Source organism: Mobula birostris, chromosome 1 (assembly GCF_030028105.1).
Source record: "Mobula birostris isolate sMobBir1 chromosome 1, sMobBir1.hap1, whole genome shotgun sequence".
Classification (NCBI taxonomy): Eukaryota; Metazoa; Chordata; class Chondrichthyes; order Myliobatiformes; family Myliobatidae; genus Mobula; species Mobula birostris.
The window spans coordinates 166,127,575-166,145,886 of NC_092370.1; the positions used below are offsets into that span (position 1 = coordinate 166,127,575).

At 43.6% G+C, this 18,312-nt stretch overlaps 1 protein-coding gene across 1 annotated transcript in view; it reads right to left on the minus strand.

Annotated features, from left to right (window-relative positions):
- Positions 1–18,312, minus strand: part of LOC140208416 (regulator of G-protein signaling 6-like) — a 174,523-nt gene that overhangs the window by 25,553 nt on the left and 130,658 nt on the right. Inside the window, exon 12 of the mRNA XM_072277125.1 lies at positions 9,756–9,881. Coding sequence (XP_072133226.1) covers positions 9,756–9,881 — 126 coding nt within the window. The remainder of the gene's footprint in view (positions 1–9,755; positions 9,882–18,312) is intronic.

Consider the following 18,312-nt stretch of genomic DNA (forward strand, 5'->3'; position numbering starts at 1 on the left):
TTTCAACAACTGCTTTCTTACTAATGAAGTTTTGATTCCAAAATCCATCTTGTAAATTAGAGTGGAATAATAATAGTGCTAAAATCGTAATTTTTATTAACGACCTGGATGTGGGGGTAGAAGGGTGGGTTGGCAAGTTTGCAGACGACACAAAAGTTGGTGGTGTTGTAGATAGTGTAGAGGATTGTCAAAGATTGCAGAGAGACATTGATAGGATGCAGAAGTGGGCTGAGAAGTGGCAGTTGGAGTTCAACCCGGAGAAGTATGAGGTGGTACACTTTGGAAGGACAAACTCCAAGGCAGAGTACAAGGTAAATGGCAGGATACTTGGTAGTGTGGAGGAGCAAAGGGATCTCGGGGTACATGTCCACAGATCCCTGAAAGTTGCCTCACAGGTGGATAGGGTAGTTAAGAAAGCTTATGAGGTGTTAGCTTTCATAATTTGAGGGATAGAGTTTAAGAGTTGCGATGTAATGATGCAGCTCTATAAAACTCTGGTTTGGTCACACTTGGAGTACTGTGTCCAGTTCTGGTCGCCTCACTATAGGAAGGATGTGGAAGCATTGGAAAGGGTACAGAGGAGATTTACCAGGATGCTGCCTGGTTTAGAGAGTATGCATTATGATCAGAGATTAAGGGAGCTAGGGCTTTACTCTTTGGAGAGAAGGAGGATGAGAGGAGACATGATAGAGGTGTACAAGATAATAAGAGGAATAGATAGAGTGGATAGCCAGCGCCTCTTCCCCAGGGCACCACTGCTCAATACAAGAGGACATGGCTTTAAGGTAAGGGGTGGGAAGTTCAAGGGGGATATTAGAGGAAGGTTTTTTACTCAGAGAGTGGTTGGTGCGTGGAATGCACTGCCTGAGTCAGTGGTGGAGGCAGATACACTGGTGAAGTTTAAGAGACTACTAGACAGGTATATGGAGGAATCTAAGGTGGGGGCTTATATGGGAGGCAGGGTTTGAGGGTCGGCACAACATTGTGGGCCGAAGGGCCTGTACTGTGCTGTACTATTCTATGTTCTATGTTCTAAACAGCGACTTCTTTGCTTGCATCTTCAGAAACAGCTCCACTTTCATCTTTAATATATTTATTTTTCTCTTTTAGGGTTCTTTTGAAGACCCTGACCTGGACTTGTGCGCTGACTTTGGTTCTTTGCGGGAATGGGACCCGTTCTCGGGGTTTCACAACTGGCTGTTGTTCGCACACCAAGGGCTCGGCCTAAGAGTCTGGCTTGGATTTGGAAGCCTAGGATCTCGGGGCTCTGGAGATGGGCGGATTGAGTGTTGGTGTCACGGCATGAAGCCCGTGTGTTGTCGGGGAATATCTACGGTTGTGTGCCAAGTTTTTTGGATACAGAGCTCGAAAAAATTGACATAACGAAATTTTAAAATCGTAAACCAGCGAGTTGTTTGTTATGTCTCCCTGTTCGCTGGGAAAACGGAGACACCTCTTTCTCCCTTATTAGGGAGAGACAGAACCTGTGGTATGTCATATACCAGGTGAAACGCGAAGTCTTTGGGGTAACTGCAAGTCTGTGTCTTTGCTATTGCTTTGCTCACACTTGAGTGCTCAGTGGTGGGTGCCGTTGCTTTTTTTGCTAGTGGGGGGAGGGGGATTGTCACTTGCGTGTGGGAGGGAGGGGAGCTGGGTGGAACTTTGGGGTTCTAACATTTAAATGTCGTTCATTCTTTGGGGCATTCCTCTGTTTTCGTGGATGGTATTGCGAAGAAAAAGCATTGTATACATTTCTCTGATATTAATTTGGACCGTTGAACCCTTGAATCTTGGAATTAAGGTTAAATATGTCACAGATTGTTCTGCCATTTGATGACAGTATCTTGACCCCAAATCTTTCATTAATTCTGATTTTGTTCATAAAACAAAATGTCTCTTAATGAAGAGATTTACATAACTATACAGGGAAAATGAAGGGAAATTTGTCTGGTGCAAATGACAAAGGTTGTTCGGATAGCAGTAAGCGCTACTTTGATATTAATGCTGAAAAGAAATAGACAGATTTTCAATTTAGTAGCAAGTAGCACAAGTGGACACATCAACTTGCATATCAGTCCATTTGCAATGTGAACCTTTGGTTAATACCATTGTTAAAGATATTGGTTGAAATTTCCATCAGTGAACATAATGAAACTAGAAACCTTTGATCATGGATAGCATTTTGTTACATCAAGGCGCTGGTCTAAATTTTGATATCAGTATTGAGCCTTATACAGTAAGTGGTCTCTTATCCGTTAAAGTAATAGGCAAACATACACTTTTGCAGTTATTAAATAATTGAACAATTCATGGATTTTCATTAGCTAGCTTGCTAACTGGATAGATCAATGTTTAAATGCTTTCACTTAAGTGGTAGTTCTTTAATTTTTGTAAATATATTAATTATAATAATACCCTCCAAAATTTAAGCCCTTCTCTAGTTTATTTCATATTTTGACTGCAAGGTAAAAATACAGTTATAATAGAGTGCACAGAAAGAGAAGCTAGAGTTTAGGAGAATGTTTCCAATATTTAAACCAGCAATCTCATATAATTTTGGCTAGATATTCATCCAACAGTGGTACAGTTAGTGGAGCTGCTCAGAGGCCTGGGTTCTATCCTAAATTCCCACCCTGTCTGTGTGGAGATTGCACATTCTCACTGAAACCACATAGGTTACCCTGTGGGTGCTCTGGTTTTCTCCCATATCCTAAAGACATGCAAGCTAGTAGGTTGTCACGCAGGTGAGAAACTGCTAGAAAATTCAGCAGTCTAATGAACAAGGAGGCAATTAAAAGAGAGAGAGGTCTCTGACTTTGTTTTGATAACACTTTTAATCCGGGCCTGCATCCCGGATAGGAACAGATTTGGTTGGAGCCAATTTTTGAAATTGTGTGGGGGCTTGTCTTGATTGGGGAAATCCCTTGTAATTAATCTTTGTGTGGAAAAACAGCAGAAATGGATGTTGTGAAATTTCTGGCAAAGCCAAACCCTGCGGTTTTGCCGAGAGCTAAAAAGGATGATGTGCGGGACATTGCTAAAGAATTGAGAATTGAGGTAAAGAAGGGTATGACTAAGATAGAAATTCAAAGAGAAATAGTTGAATCTTATGTTTCGACGAAACAATTTACTGAGGATGTATTGAAAATGTTCGCTGGAGGTAAACTTACTGAGGCTGAGATTCAGCCTCAGGTGGAGCAATGCAGGCTGCAACTGAAACGTCTCGAGGCCAAACAGGCAGAAAAACAGAGAGAAGAGGCTGAAAGACACAGGGAATTTGAGAGGGAGATGCAGCATCAAGAGGGTCAAGTGTCAGGCAGTGGTGGTGAGAGGGGTGTATCAATTAATGTCAGTCAGGAAATTAAGTTGGTACCTCCATTTGCTGAAGGAGACGTTGATAGGTACTTCCTACATTTTGAGAAAGTGGCTCAGAACAGGAAGTGGCTGACGGAGGAATGGGCAGTATTGCTGCAAAGTGTGTTAAAAGGGAAGGCGCAGCAAGCATATTCTGCCTTGTCTGTGACTGAGTCAGCTAATTATAATGCTGTGAAGGAGGCTGTGCTTAAGGTCTATGAAATGGTGCCAGAAGCGTACCAACAGAAGTTTCAGGGTTTGAGGAAGTCTGGGAACCAGACATATGTAGAGCTTGCCCGTGAAAAGGAGAGGTACTTTGATTGGTGGTGTGCCTCGAAAGAGGTAGACAAGGACTACCACAAAGTGAGACAGCTGATGCTGATGGAGGAATTTAAAGAGTGTGTCCCTAGTGAGACACAGACATACTTTGAAGAGAAAGAGGTTGAGACTCTTTCCGCGGCCGCTAGGTTAGCGGATAAGTTTGCCCTGACTCATAAGATTACGTTTTTCCCGAGCAAGGGTTATCAGAAGAGTTACCAGGATAATCCGCCGAGTAAAACAGAAAACAAGGCAGAAGCTAGTGACAGAGGTAAAGAGGAGGGGAAACCGACCAAAGATAAGTTTTCCAGTTTTACCTGTTACTACTGAAGGAAGCCCGGCCATGTGGTGTCTAACCATCTTATTCAGAAGAAAGAAATGGGAAAGGAGAAGCGGAAAACCCCCAATGCATGTGCACCAGTGGCTGAGACCACACAAAGGAAGGTGGGATCTGGCCAAGTTCAGGAAGGGATTGAGTAGTTTATTATCAAGGGTTTTGTGTCTGTGAAGGAGGGGTCACCCCTAGTCACAGTGAGAATCTGGCGCGATACTGGAGCCGTTCAGTCACTGATATTAAGTGATGTCTTAGAATTTGGTGACGAGACAAAAATGGACCAAATGAATATTCTGGAAGATATTGGCAAGGGAACAGAGGTCATGCCTTTGCACAAAATAATTTTGAAATGTGACTTAGTGTCTGGACCAGTTGAGATAGGTATATGACCTAAATTACCGATAGCTAACGTGAACGTCTTGTTGGGAAATGACCTGGCAGGAAAAGATGTATACCCAGGGTTACAGCTAACAAGCCGGCCTGCTGTTAGTGAGACAAGCGCAGACAGTGAACTTTATCCCACATGTGCGATCACAAGAAGCATGACAAGAAAGGCTGCAGAAATGAAGCGATCTGGACGGGAGGGGCCAGGTGCCTGCAGTAGCAAAGACAGGGGTACGGATCCTACTGACTTATCTGAAACTTTTCTACCGTCTGTGTTCAACCAGGACCCAGGTAGTGAGGCAGTTAAGAGGGGTTTGTCATTGTCCAGGCGGAAGCTTGTGGAAGAGCAGGATAGGGATCCTGAGATTGCAGTTTTAAAAGGGACAGCTCTTTCTGAGAATGAAATTCAGAGGGAGTCAATGGGTTACTATCTGAAGGATGCGGTAGTAATGAGGAAGTGGAAACCACTGACAGCACCTGCCGATGGGGATAGGGCCGTGGTGCACCAGGTGGTGGTTCTGAAGGGTTACCATACAGAAATTTTAAAGATGGCTGATACAATGCCTTTAGGGGGACATCTTGGAGTTAGAAAGACAGGGCACAAGATTATGAAAGAATTTCATTGGCCGGGTATAAGAAAGGATGTGGCGGTTTTTGTAAAACTTGTCACACATGTCAAGTGGTAGGGAAACCGAATCAGACTATCCCAAAAGTGCCACTTCGCCCCATACCAGCTTTTGGCGAACCTTTCTCCAGGGTCATTGTGGATTGTGCTGGCCCCCTGCCAAAGACTGCAGGTTGCCACCAATACTTGTTAACCATTATGTGCACTGACTCTAGGTACCCAGAAGCAATACCCCTCAGGAACCTAAACGCTAAAACAGTGGTGAAGGCACTTATTAAGTTCTTCATGTTAGTGGGTCTGCCCAAGGAGATACAATCGGATCAGGGCAGTAATTTTACATTGGGTGTATTTCAACAGATAGTTACGGAACTGGGAGCGAAACTAATTTCGTCCACAGCATACCATCCCCAATCCCAGGGAGCGATAGAGAGGTTTCACTCTACCCTCAAAACCATGATTAAAACATGCTGTATGGAAAACGGAAAACATTGGGATGAGAGTATACCTATACTCCTAATTGCAATAAGAGATTCGATCCAGGCATCATCCATAAGGCTACAACATGTCCAGTTAGAAGATGGGATGTAGTTCCTCAAGCTTGTGTTGGACCTTATTACAACAGTACAAGGCCACTGACTGAGAGGGCAGTAGGATGGAGAACACAATTGGCAGGCAATAGGAAGCTCTGGGTCACCCATGTGGACCCAACACAGTGGTTCATGAAGCAGTGACACAATTTATGTTCAGTTGCTCCAAGTATAGAGGAATCAACATTGTTAACACTGAATGCAGTCTACTAGATTTAAGACCATAAAACAGGAGCAGAATTAGGCTACTCAACCCATTGAATCTTCTCCATCATGGCTGATTTATTATCCCTCTCAACCCCATTTTCCCTGCCTTTTTCCCTGTATCCTTTCACACCCTGACTACCCAAGAACATATAAAACTCCGCTTTAAATATACTCAGTGGTTACATACTCATGCCCTCTTCTCATTGTTACCATCAGGTAGGATGTACAGGAGCCTGAAGGCCCACACTCAGTATTCAGGAACAGCTTCTCCCCCTCTGCCAACCGATTTCTAAATGGACATTGAACCCATGAACATTACCTCTCTAATTTTTTAAAGATTATTTCTGTTTTTGCACTATTTTTAATTTAACTATTTAATATACATTTATACAGTTACTGTAATTGATTTACTTATTTTTTATATATGTATCATGTACTGTATTGTACTGCTGCCACTAAGTTATCAAATTTCAGGACATATGTTGGTGATAGTAAACCTGATTCTGATTGATTTAGCATCCACCAACAGTGGCAATGAATTTCACAGATTCACAACCCGGTGGCTAAAGAAATTCCTTTTCATCTCTGTTCTAAATGGATGTCCCCTATTTTGAGGCCGTGCGCTCTGGTCCTAGACTCCCCCACTACAGGAAACATCCTCTCCCTATCCACTCTATCTAGGTCTTTCAATATTTGATAGGTTTCAGTGAGATTCCCCCCACCCCCCAAGTTTTCTAAACTTCTGAGAGTACAGGCCCAGAGCCATCAAACACTCCTCATATGTTAAACATTTCATTCCCAGAGTTATTCTTGTGAACCTCCTCTGGATCCTCTCCAATGCCAGTACATCTTTTCTGAGATAAGGGGTCCAAAGCAGCTCACACTACTCCAACTGTGGTCTGACTAATGCTCTGTAAAGCCTCAGCATCACATCTAACTTATATTCTAGTCCTCTCAAAATGAATGCTAATATTGCATTTGCCTTCCTTACCACCAGCTCAACCTGCAAGTTAACATTTAGGGAATCCTGCACGAGCACTCCCAGGTCCCTTTGCATCTCTGAGTTTTGAATTTTCTCTCCATTTAGAAAATAGTCTACCCATGATTCCTTCTACCAAAGTGCATGACCATACAGTTCCCTACACTGTATTCCATTAGTCCACTCTTCCCATCTGTTCAAGTCATTCTGCAGACTTCCTCCTTCCTCAACACTACCTGCCCCTCTACTTACCCTTGTATCATCTGCAAACTTCTCCATTAAGCCATCAATTCTGTCATCCAAATCACTGACATATAACTCAAAAAGAATTAGTCTCAATAAGCACCACTAGTCACCAGCAGTCAACCAAAATAGGCCCCCTTTATTCTGCCTCCTGCCAGTCATTCAATCTTCTATCCATGCTAGTATCATTCCTGAATACCATGGGCTCTTATCTTTTTAAGCATCCTCATGTGTTGCACTTTGTTGAAGGCATTCCGAAAATCGAAGCAAGATCCATTGACTCTCCTTTGTCTATTCCGCCTGTTATTTTTTCATAGAATTCCAACAGATTATCAGGCAAGATTTCTGTTTAAGGACTTTGGCTTACTTTAACATGTGGCTCCAGGTACCCCGAAACCTCATCCTTAATAATGGACTTGAACATCTTTCCAACCACTGAAATAAGGCTAACTAGACTGTAATTTCCTTTATTCTGCTTCCCTCAGTACTTAAAGATGGGGTGACAATTGCAATTTTCCAGTCTTCCGGAACCATTCCAGAATCTAGTGATTCTTGAAAGATCATTACTAATATCTCTACAATCATTTCTCTTTCAGAGCTCTGAGGTGTAGTCCATCTGGTCCATTTCTTTGTCTCCCATTATTACCTCTCCAGAGTAATGTTCCAACAGTCCAATATCCACTCTCACCTCTCTTTTACTGTTTATATATGTCAAAAAACTTTTGGTATCCTCTTTAATATTATTTGCTAGCTTACCTTCATATTTCATCTTTTTTCTCCTTATGGCTTTTTTAGTTGCCTTCTGTTGGTTTTTAAAAGCTTCCCAATCTTCTAATTCCTCACTAATTTTTGGTACTATATACCCTCTCTTTTGCTTTAATGCTGTCTTTGACTTCCCTTGTCAGCCACGGTTGTGTTATCGACCATTCAGAACACTTCATCTTGGGATGTATTTATCCAGAAACTTCCAAATTACCCCCAGAAACTCCAGCCATTGCAATTCTGCAGTGATCCCTGCCATTGTCCCAATCCAATCAACTCTGACCAACTCCAGCCTCATTCCTCTGTAATTCTCTTTCCTCACTGTAAGACCATAAGACATAGGAGGACATCTCTGTTCTAAATGGATGCCTCTGTAATATTTTTACATCTGACTTTATCTTCTCCGTCTCAAACTTCGGGGTGAATTCTATCATATTATGATCACTAGCTTCTAAGATCTTCTTTACCTTCAGCTCCCTAATCAAATCTGGTTCATTACACAACATTCAATCCAGAATTGCCTTTCCCCTAGTGGGCTCAGCCACAAGCTGCTCTAAAAAATGGCATCTCGCAGGTATTTTACAAATTCCCTCTCTTGGAATCTACCACCAACCTAATTTTCCCAATACACCTGCATATTGAAATCCTTCAGGACTATCACAACGTTGTCCTTATTACATGCCTTTTCTACTTCTTGTTGAAATTTATATCCCACATCCTGCTTGGGCACCTGTATACAACTCTCATCACGGTCTTTTTTCCCTTGCAGTTTCTTAACTCTACACAGAAACCTTCTACATCTTCCAATCCTATGTCACCTCTTTGAGTGTTTCATTTCACTTTTTACCAACAGAGCCACACCACCCCCTCTGCCTAATTGCCTGTCATTTCAATACAAGGTGTATCCTTGGATATTAAACTTACAACTATGATCTTTCAGCCACAACTCAGTGATGCCCACAATGTAATACCTGTCAATCTCTAACTGCGCTATAATATGATCTACCTTATTCCATGTACTGCGTGCATTCAAATATAATATAACACTTCAGTCCTGTATTCTTCTTGCTTTTGCTCCCATGTCACATTTCAATTCATCCCATTGACTGCAATTGTGCCCTATCATCTGCCAGAAGAAGTGCAAGTTTTATTTCTCTGGAAGTGAGGTCTCAGCCTGACGTGCCCAGCAGTCTATGTTCTCACTGAATAACTGTTCCCATTGTTTATCCCAAATGTCACTCTGGGTTTTATCCTAGAGGCATCACCCCTCCTTTATCCTTACTGTAGTTTAACAAGTTTCTTTCGTTTCCTTCCCTGCTCTGATGAAGTCTCCAACCTTAAGCATTAATTCTAGTTTTCCTTCTTACAGATATAGACTGATCTGCCGTGTACTTTTCTGTTTCAATCACTATTTCTACAGATGTTTTCCATAGCCTCATAGCATTGTAAAATAAAGTTTTCTGCTGTTCTTTGCCATAAAGAATGGAAGCTCGAAGTTTTCGGACGGATGGACTCAGTGTCGGCTGTGGTCAGCTGCTTCCAAGTCATTGGCAAGTTGACGGTGCCTGGAGGTTTATGGCAGGGAGTTTCTCCCTTTTGCTGCCTGCTATCGGGGACTCGGGAGTCGATTGACTTGGGGACTTTGAGACTATGAGACTATTTTTACCGTGCCCATGGTTTGTTCTTCATCAAATTATGGTATTGCTTTGCACTGCTGTAACTATATGTTATAATTATGTGGTTCTGTCAGTGTTAGTCTTTGGTTTGTCCTGTTTACTGTGATATCACTCCGGAGAAACATTGTATCATTTCTTAATGCATGTATGCATTTCTAAATGACAATAAAAGAGGACTGAGTGTTCTCATAATCTAATCTAAATGTAAACTTACATTTAAATACACCCCAGTCTATGGACTGATATCTCGATTAAAGATCCTTTAGTACAGGGCTAATCACTTTACCTCAGATTCTCGGAGCTAAACTCAGACTCCAGGAACTTCAGGAACTGTTCACGTCCTACAGGGTCCTTTAGCACTTCATCGAAGGAGAATCCCCATCTCCTCACACGTTGCTGGCTGGGCTCTTTGCTTAATGTACATGAAAAAGAAGAGGAAAATCTTTTCAGAAAAATAAATCTCATGTTTGTTGTTTCCAAGAATCCTTTCAAAGCAATTAAGGCAAGAATATGCATTTATATGCCACCATATCTCAATCTGATGCTCTAATACCATGACTTGCCACTATTGAATTGAATTGAATTGACTTCATTACTTATACCCTTTAAATACATGAGGAAAAGTCTTTATGTTACATCTCGGTTCAAACGTGCAATGTGCATTTATAGTAATTTATAATAAATATTATGTACAACGGGATAGTCAAAATAACATAAGGATACAGTAGACAACAGGAATTCTGCAGATGCTGGAAATTCAAGCAACACACATCAAAGTTGCTGGTGAACGCAGCAGGCCAGGCAGCATCTGTAGGAAGAGGTGCAGTCGACGTTTCAGGCCGAGACCCTTCGTCAGGACTCTAAGAATACAGTAGCTTCAGCATGAATTAAGCAGTCTGATGGCCTGGTGGAAGAAGCTGTCCTGGTGCCTGTTGTTCCTGGCTTTTATGCTGCAGTACAGTTTCCCGGATGGTAGCAGCTGGAACAGTTGTGGTTGGGGTGACTCGGGTCTCCAATGATCTTTCGGGCCCTTTTTACGCACCTGTCACTGTAAATGCCTTGAACAGTGGGAAGTTCACATCTACAGATGTGCTGGGTTGTCTGCGCCACTCTCTGCAGAGTCCTGCGATTGAGGGAAGTACAATTCCCATACCAGGCAGTGATGCAGCCAGACAGGATGCTCTCAATCGTGCCCCTATAGGAAGTTCTTAGAATTTGGGGGCCCATACCAAACTTCTTCAACCATCTGAGGTGAAACATGTGCTGTTGTGCCTTTTTCACCACACAGCCGGTACATACAGACTATGTGAGATCCTTGGTGATGGTTATGCTGAGGAACTTGAAGCTGTTCCCCCTCTCAACCCCAGATCTATTTATGTCTATAGGGGTTAGTTTGTCTCCATTCCTCCTGTAGTCCACAACTAGCTCCTTTGTTTTTGCAACGTTGAAGGAGAGGTTGTTTTCTTGATACCACTGTGTTAGGGTGATGACTTCTTCTCTGTAGGCTGCCTTGTTATTATTTGACATTAGGCCAATCAATGTAGTATCGTCAGCAAATTTAATTAGCCGATTGGAGCTGTGGGCGGTGACTGTCATGGGTATACAGAGAGTAAAGGAGGGGGCTTAGTACACAGTCCTGAGGGACACCTGTGTTGAGCGTCAGAGGGGCAGAGGTGAGGGAGCCCAATCATATCACCTGCCAACGATCCAACAGCAAGTCCAGGATCCAGATGCATAAGGCAGGGTGAAGGCCGAGGTCTCTGTGCTTCTTGTTGAGCCTGGATGGAATTATGCTGTTGAATGCTGAACTGTAGTCCAAGAACAGCATTCTCACAAAAGCCTTCCTCTTCTCTAGATGTGTAAGGACAGTGTGTAGAGCTGTGGTTATCTGTCGATCGGTTGTGTCAGTAGGTGAATTGTAGGGGGTTCAGTGTGGGTGGCAGCATGGTATGCTGCAGATGTAGTCCTTGACCAGCCTCTTAAAGCATTTGCTTATTATTGAGGTGAGTGAGACAGGACGCTAGTCGTTCAGACATGTTACCTTGGTCTTTTTAGGTACAGGGACAATGGTGGATGATTTGAAGTAGGAGGGCACTCTACACTGGGAAAGGGAGAGATTAAAAATGTCTGTAAACACACCTGCCAGTTGTGCTATGCACATCCTAAATACCCGTCCTGAGATACCGTCCGGTCCCGCAGCCTTGGGACTGTCCACTCGTTGGAAACACCTGCATACTTCAGCCTCAGAGGTGACCAAGCTGCTGGTTGTATCATCGGCAGGTCTCCTCAGGGGCTCAGTATTGGCGACATCGAATTGAGCATTAAGAAGATTTAGCTCGTCTGGGAGGCAGGCATCAATGTTGGAAACTCCATTATGTTTAGCTTTGAAGTTTGTGATGGTGTGCAGATCTTGCCATAAGCTGCATGTGTTGTTGGTGGAACATTAAGTCTGAATCTTGTCTCTGTATTGTTATTTTGCTGCTTTGATGACTTTGCGCAGATTGTAGCTACATTTCTTGAGTTCATGTTGGTTACCGGCAATGTAAGCTCTGTGTCGCGCGGTAAGTGCTGCTCGCACGGAACTGTTGATCCAGGGTTTCTGATTCGGGAAGACCCTGACCGATTTCTGGAGGACAACATCCTCGATACACTTTAGGATAACCCCATCCATGAACTCGAAGACATCCTCATCAAGGAAGACTTTCCAGTCAGTGTCATCAAAGCAGTCCTGCAGCATGGAGGCCGAATGGTTGGACCAACAGTGGATGGTTTTAACTATGGCCGTCTCTTGTTTCAACTTCTGCCTGTACTTTGGCAGCAACAAGATGGAGGAGTGATCTGATTTTCCACATGGAGGGTGAAGGAGTGCTTTGTAAGCGTTGTGGAAGTGAGAGTAGCAGTGACTGAGTATGCTATCTCCCCGTGTGCTCAGCTGGATGTGTTGGCAAATCTTTGGAGAGACTTTAGTCAGTGACGCTCTTTTAAAGTCACCAGCGACGATGAAGGCAGCCTCTGGGTGTGTAGTCTCCAGGGTGCTATGGTCTCGTACAGTTCCTAGAGAGCCAGGTCAGTATCAGCCTGCGGCAGAATATACACAGCTGTGATAACAACAGCCATGAACTCCCTAGGCAGCCAGTAAGGTCTATACAGCAGCACCAGGTACTCCAGATCTGGGGAACAAAATTAGTTGAGGGCATGCACGTTCCGGGGGTCGCAGCATGCATTGACCATGAAGCATACCCCACCTCTCTTACTCTTCCCAGTGAGGTTTGTCGACCTGTCCACCCGGAACAGGGAGAACCCGTAAGGCTTGATGGCATGATCCGATATCTCCTCCATCAGCCAGGTGTCCACGAAGCACAAAACGTTGCATTCCTTTGTTTCCTGCTGGTAGGAGATTCTGGCTCTCAGTTGACACAGCTTATTGTCCAGGGACTGAACGTTAGCCAGGAGTATGCTAGGGAGCAGTGGCCAATTAGCACGACGTCTCAATCTCACCAGAATGCCATCCCTTCTCCCCCATCTCCGACGCCGCTTCCGAGGTAGCAGCAGTGTAGTAGGCCAGTTTCCATTGATAGTGCAAGCAGGGTATCCCAGTGTAGAAAAGGCGGCACCTAGTAGGTAAATGCCATCTTCTTGATGTTCAGGAGAGTCAGTCTATTCAATCTGATGCGACTATCAGCCACTTGAACAAGAAATGCGAAGGAAATCGCAGAAATCAAAAGTATACTGTTTGGAATGGAGCTCACAACATGGCCACTGTACGTGGCGACATCTTGTTATTGCTCTTTTATCATAACAAAATTACACCAGTTGTACAATCCCTATGTCCTGATAATTAGAAAAACAACAGGAATTCTGCAGATGCTGGAAATTCAAGCAACACACATCAAAGTTGCTGGTGAACGCAGCAGGCCAGGCAGCATCTGTAGGAAGAGGTGCAGTCGACGTTTCAGGCCGAGACCCTTCGTCAGGACTAACTGAAGGAAGAGTGAGTAAGGGATTTGAAAGTTGGAGGGGGAGGGGGAGATCCAAAATGATAGGAGAAGACAGGAGGGGGAGGGATAGAGCCAAGAGCTGGACAGGTGATAGGCAAAAGGGGATACGAGAGGATCATGGGACAGGAGGTCCAGGAAGAAAGAAGGAGGAGGGGGGGGACCCAGAGGATGGGCAAGAGGTATATTCAGAGGGACAGAGGGAGAAAAAGGAGAGTGAGAGAAAGAATGTGTGCATAAAAATAAGTAACAGATGGGGTATGAGGGGGAGGTGGGGCCAAGTGGAAGTTAGAGAAGTCGATGTTCATGCCATCAGGTTGGAGGCTACCCAGACGGAATATAAGGTGTTGTTCCTCCAACCTGAGTGTGGCTTCATCTTTACAGTAGAGGAGGCTGTGGATTCCTGATAATTAGCTTGTCCATTAGCATTCGACACCAGTACTGCCTGGTATAAACAAATTATTTCATACGGTTTAATGAAGCATATAAATATGTTCAATAGTGATATTATTGTGAACATAAAAAGTGGTTACCGTCTTTGCAATTCAAGAAGACAGAAACAAAATATGATAGATTAGACTTCGCTCTGTTGAATCCCAGGTTTTGTTGTGTGTCCTGTGGGCAAATATCAAATAGAAGGCATCTTTCTTCTCTGGCATTGCCCAATGCCCTGTTCCACACATATAGCAAATTTTGTTATTCTAGCTGAGGGGGTAAACTGGGCCAGACAACATGACATTGCTTGCCTTCCCTTTAGATCAGGGGTTCTTTACCTTCTTTATACCCTACTATTAATCAAGGGGTCCGTGGACCCCGGATGGGAACCCCTACTATAGACATAGTTTCTTCTGTCCAACTGAACAACTCATGAAGAGCAAATGTTGGACAGAGATAACGTTGCTTTCTCTCAGCCTTTTGAATCCTAAAGTAATCTAGCGCCTGTCTTAATAAAGAAATTCTGAGCATAGGACTTATTATCCATAAAATCAAGAGTACAAATTTAATCAAACAGAGGATCTCTAAATCTAAGATAGATAGAAGCAAATTTCATCTGAAGTACATTTTCTATCATTTTGGCGAAGGAGGTAAAAGATGTCCACTTTCAAGACTGGTTGCCACGTGACTGCATCAGCTCCTTCACAAATCACTCTGAACATCCCTTCCAAAACCTCCCTGATGACTGTGACTCCTAACCACCCCTATCACTGTCACAAGACCTCCTTCAATACTATCTACTCTCAGTGACTGCTGCAAGCAAGCTACTGCCACTCGCAGTCCTCCAACCACATATCTGATTGGCACTCCGTGACAGCTCCTGTTCCCTTCAATTTTCTCAGTAAATGTTCATGAATCCCCTTTGTTCGCTGACCTTTTTCACCCACCCTCAGTGATGCCATTACTGACCTCTTTGAATGCCGGCTCTTGTAACTACCTCTGCGACTATCTCAGCACCCCTTACCCTACTACCCTCAATAAAGTACTGTTCTGATTACCTTGACTGCTTACTTCTAAACCATCTCGCCACTAATCCTTCACCCCAACACTCACTCTCGACTGCCTGGATTAGGACCACTGACTACCTTGAACTCCAAGCTCTCAGTTACCACTCCCCAAGCGCCATCTGTTCAGTCCCTTGCTTCCTTCCACCACAACTCAATCATTCCCCCAATGCCAATGTGAACTCTAAATGGAGGAGCAAATCTCAGACTAATTTCAAGATAAGCATACAAAAAACAGTGATAAACTGAAAATTTCTGTTATTGTAATGTAAATTGAGAAAAAAAAACAATGCCGGGAGTACGGAAATGAAAGTATCCCTGAAACTCTTTGATCAGGAAGCTATGAGAAACCCAGTGGGCACTGGGGTAAGTTTAAAGGCTGATTTATACTTGAGTGTACTAGCTTACGCTGTAGCCTATGCAAGTGGCCTTCGCCGTTGTGAACATTTATACTTGTGCGTTGGTGTGTCTGCGTCGCTCTGCAATTCACCGGCAAAACACAAGTTGGTGGTGGGGTTTCTATGCCACTGTGTTGAGTTTCTTCGTGTTGAAACTCAACACGAAGAAACTCAAACTTCAAACAAGGTGACTGAAACTGAAGGAGGGTGAATTTTCTGTGCTTGTCCGGCCACTGAGAGACATGGACGAGGAAATGCATTTCAAATATTTTTGGATGTCGGCAGGTAGATTTGATGATTTGGTTCATCATCTCCAACCATTTATTTCGCATCAGTGTACGCACAGTATACTCAGTGACTGGCAATCACCATTCGAGTTTTAGCTTCAGGTGGAAGTCAACAGGCTGCAGCAGCTAGCTACAAACTGGCGTCAAGCACAGGGTCCTCCATAATTTCGGAGGTCTGTAAAGCTTTATGGAAAGCATTGCAGTCAGAGTTCCTTCCCTGCCCTTCAGTCACCCAGTGGCAAGCTACTGCAGTGTAGGAGGAAATGCGATTCTACCAAGCGGACCAATCACAGTTGTTGCGGTCTGCGTCGCCGTGACGCGTAGTTACATTTTGGGAGAGGTGTGCGTTAGGCTACAGCGTAGGGTTGGTGTAGAGTACAGCGTAGGGTACGCTGCTACACCGTACATTTGACGCACAAGTATAAATCAGCCTTCAGGATAAAATCAAGGTGATGACTGCATTACAGAGGGTAGTAGGTCGAATAGCAATGAAAGGGGACAAGGGTCAACCAGTGGTCAAGGTAGCAAATGGAAGAGAACTAATTTCATTCAATTGAAATGTGATCTGATGCAGGGAACATAACTAAAAACTACAATAAATGAAGAGGAGGAGGGAGATTGGGTATACAGTAGATTCAACACATTCATGCGAAGGGAAAGGAATTAAGATTTTAATTGCAGTCAAACGGGGTGACAAATAAACCAGGCAGTTTCAGATCAATCAGGCATCATCAACGGATGGGTTTTGTGGGTTGGGGATTAGGGGACCATTGAAAGATTGGACTTGAAATTCATTTACATAAGAGGGCTGTTCAGATGAAAATTTGCACAACTGGGTGTGAAGGAGTGTAGCACCCAGCTCCAGGTTCTCACTCATTGCAGCACTCTTTCTTACAACTCAGGGTGGCACGGTGGCGTAGTGGCTAGAACAATGCTTTACAGAACAGGTGACCCAGGGTTCAGTTCCTGCTGCTGCCTGCCAGGAGTTTGTACATTCTCCCTGTGACCGCATGGGTTTCCTCCAGGTGCTCCGGTTTCCTCCCACAGTCCAAAGACCTGCTGGTTGGTAGGGTAATTGGTTATTGTACATTGTCCTGTGATTAGGCTGGGGTTAAATCAGGGGATCGCTGGGCGGTGTGGGTCGAAGGGCTAGAAGGGCCTATTCCACACTGTATCTCAATACATAAATAAATAAATAAACTTCCCCAAATTATGTCAACAATAATGAAGCACTCAAAGTTCATCTCTAAAATGATCTTCAACACCTTTGGTCTGAAAAATTGCTCTAAACAACTGAATTTTACTGAACCTCTTCCCTTATTTACACTTGGTGCACTTTATTAGGTACACTTGTACATCTGTTTGTTAATGCAAATTTCTAAGGGCCAATCATGTGACAGCAACCCAATGCATAAAAGCAGGCAGACATGATCAAGAGGTTCAATTGTTGTTCAATACAAACATCAGAATGGGAAAGAAATGTGACCTAAGTGATCTTGATCATGGAATGATCGTTGGTGCCAGACAGGGTGATTTGAGTATCTCAGATACTGCTGATTTCCTGGGATTTTCACGCACAACAGTCCCTAGAGCTTACAGGGAGTGGAGCAAAAGGCAAAAGAAAACATCCAGTGAGCATCAGGTTGGTGGGTGAAAACATATTGTTAATGAGAGAGGTCAGAGGAGAATGGCCAGATTCGTTCAAGCTGATAATAACTCAAATAACTATGCGGTACAACAGCGGTGTGCAGAAGAGCATCTTATAACCATATAACCATATAACAATTACAGCACAGAAACAGAACATCTCGGCCCTTCTAGTCCGTGCTGAACTCCTACTCTCACCTAGTCCCACCGTCCTGCACTCGGTCCATAACCCTCCATTCCCTTCCTGTCCATATATCTATCCAATTTAACTTTAAACGACAACATCAAACCTGCCTCAACCACTTCTGCTGGAAGCTCATTCCACACAGCTACCACTCCCTGAGTAAAGAAATTCCCCCTCATGTTACCCCTAAACTTTTGTCCTTTAACTCTCAACTCATGTCCTCTTGTTTGAATCTCCCCCACTCTCAATGGAAAAAGCCTATCCACGTCAACTCTATCAATCCCCCTCATAATTTTAAACACTTCTATCAAGTCCCCCCTCAACCTTCTACACTCCAAAGAATAAAGACCTAACTTGTTCAACCTTTCTCTGTAACTTAGGAAATGAAACCCAGGCAACATTTTAGTGAACCTCCTCTGTACTCTCTCAATTTTATTGACATCTTTCCTATAATTCGGTGACCAGAACTGTACACAATACTCCAAATTTGGCCTTACCAATGCCTTATACAATTTCAACATTACATCCCAACTCCTATACTTAATGCTCTGATTAATAAAGGCCAGCATACCAAAAGCTTTCTTCACCACCCTACCCACATGAGATTCCACCTTCAGGGAACTATGCACCATTATTCCTATATCCCTCTGTTCTACAGCATTCTTCAATGTCCTACCATTTACCATGTACGTCCTATTTTGATTAGTCGTACCAAAATATAGCACCTCACATCTTTCAGCATTAAACTCCATCTGCCATCTTCCAGCCCACTCTTCTAACTGGGCTAAATCTCTCTGCGAGCTTTGAAAACCTACTTCATTATCCACAACGCC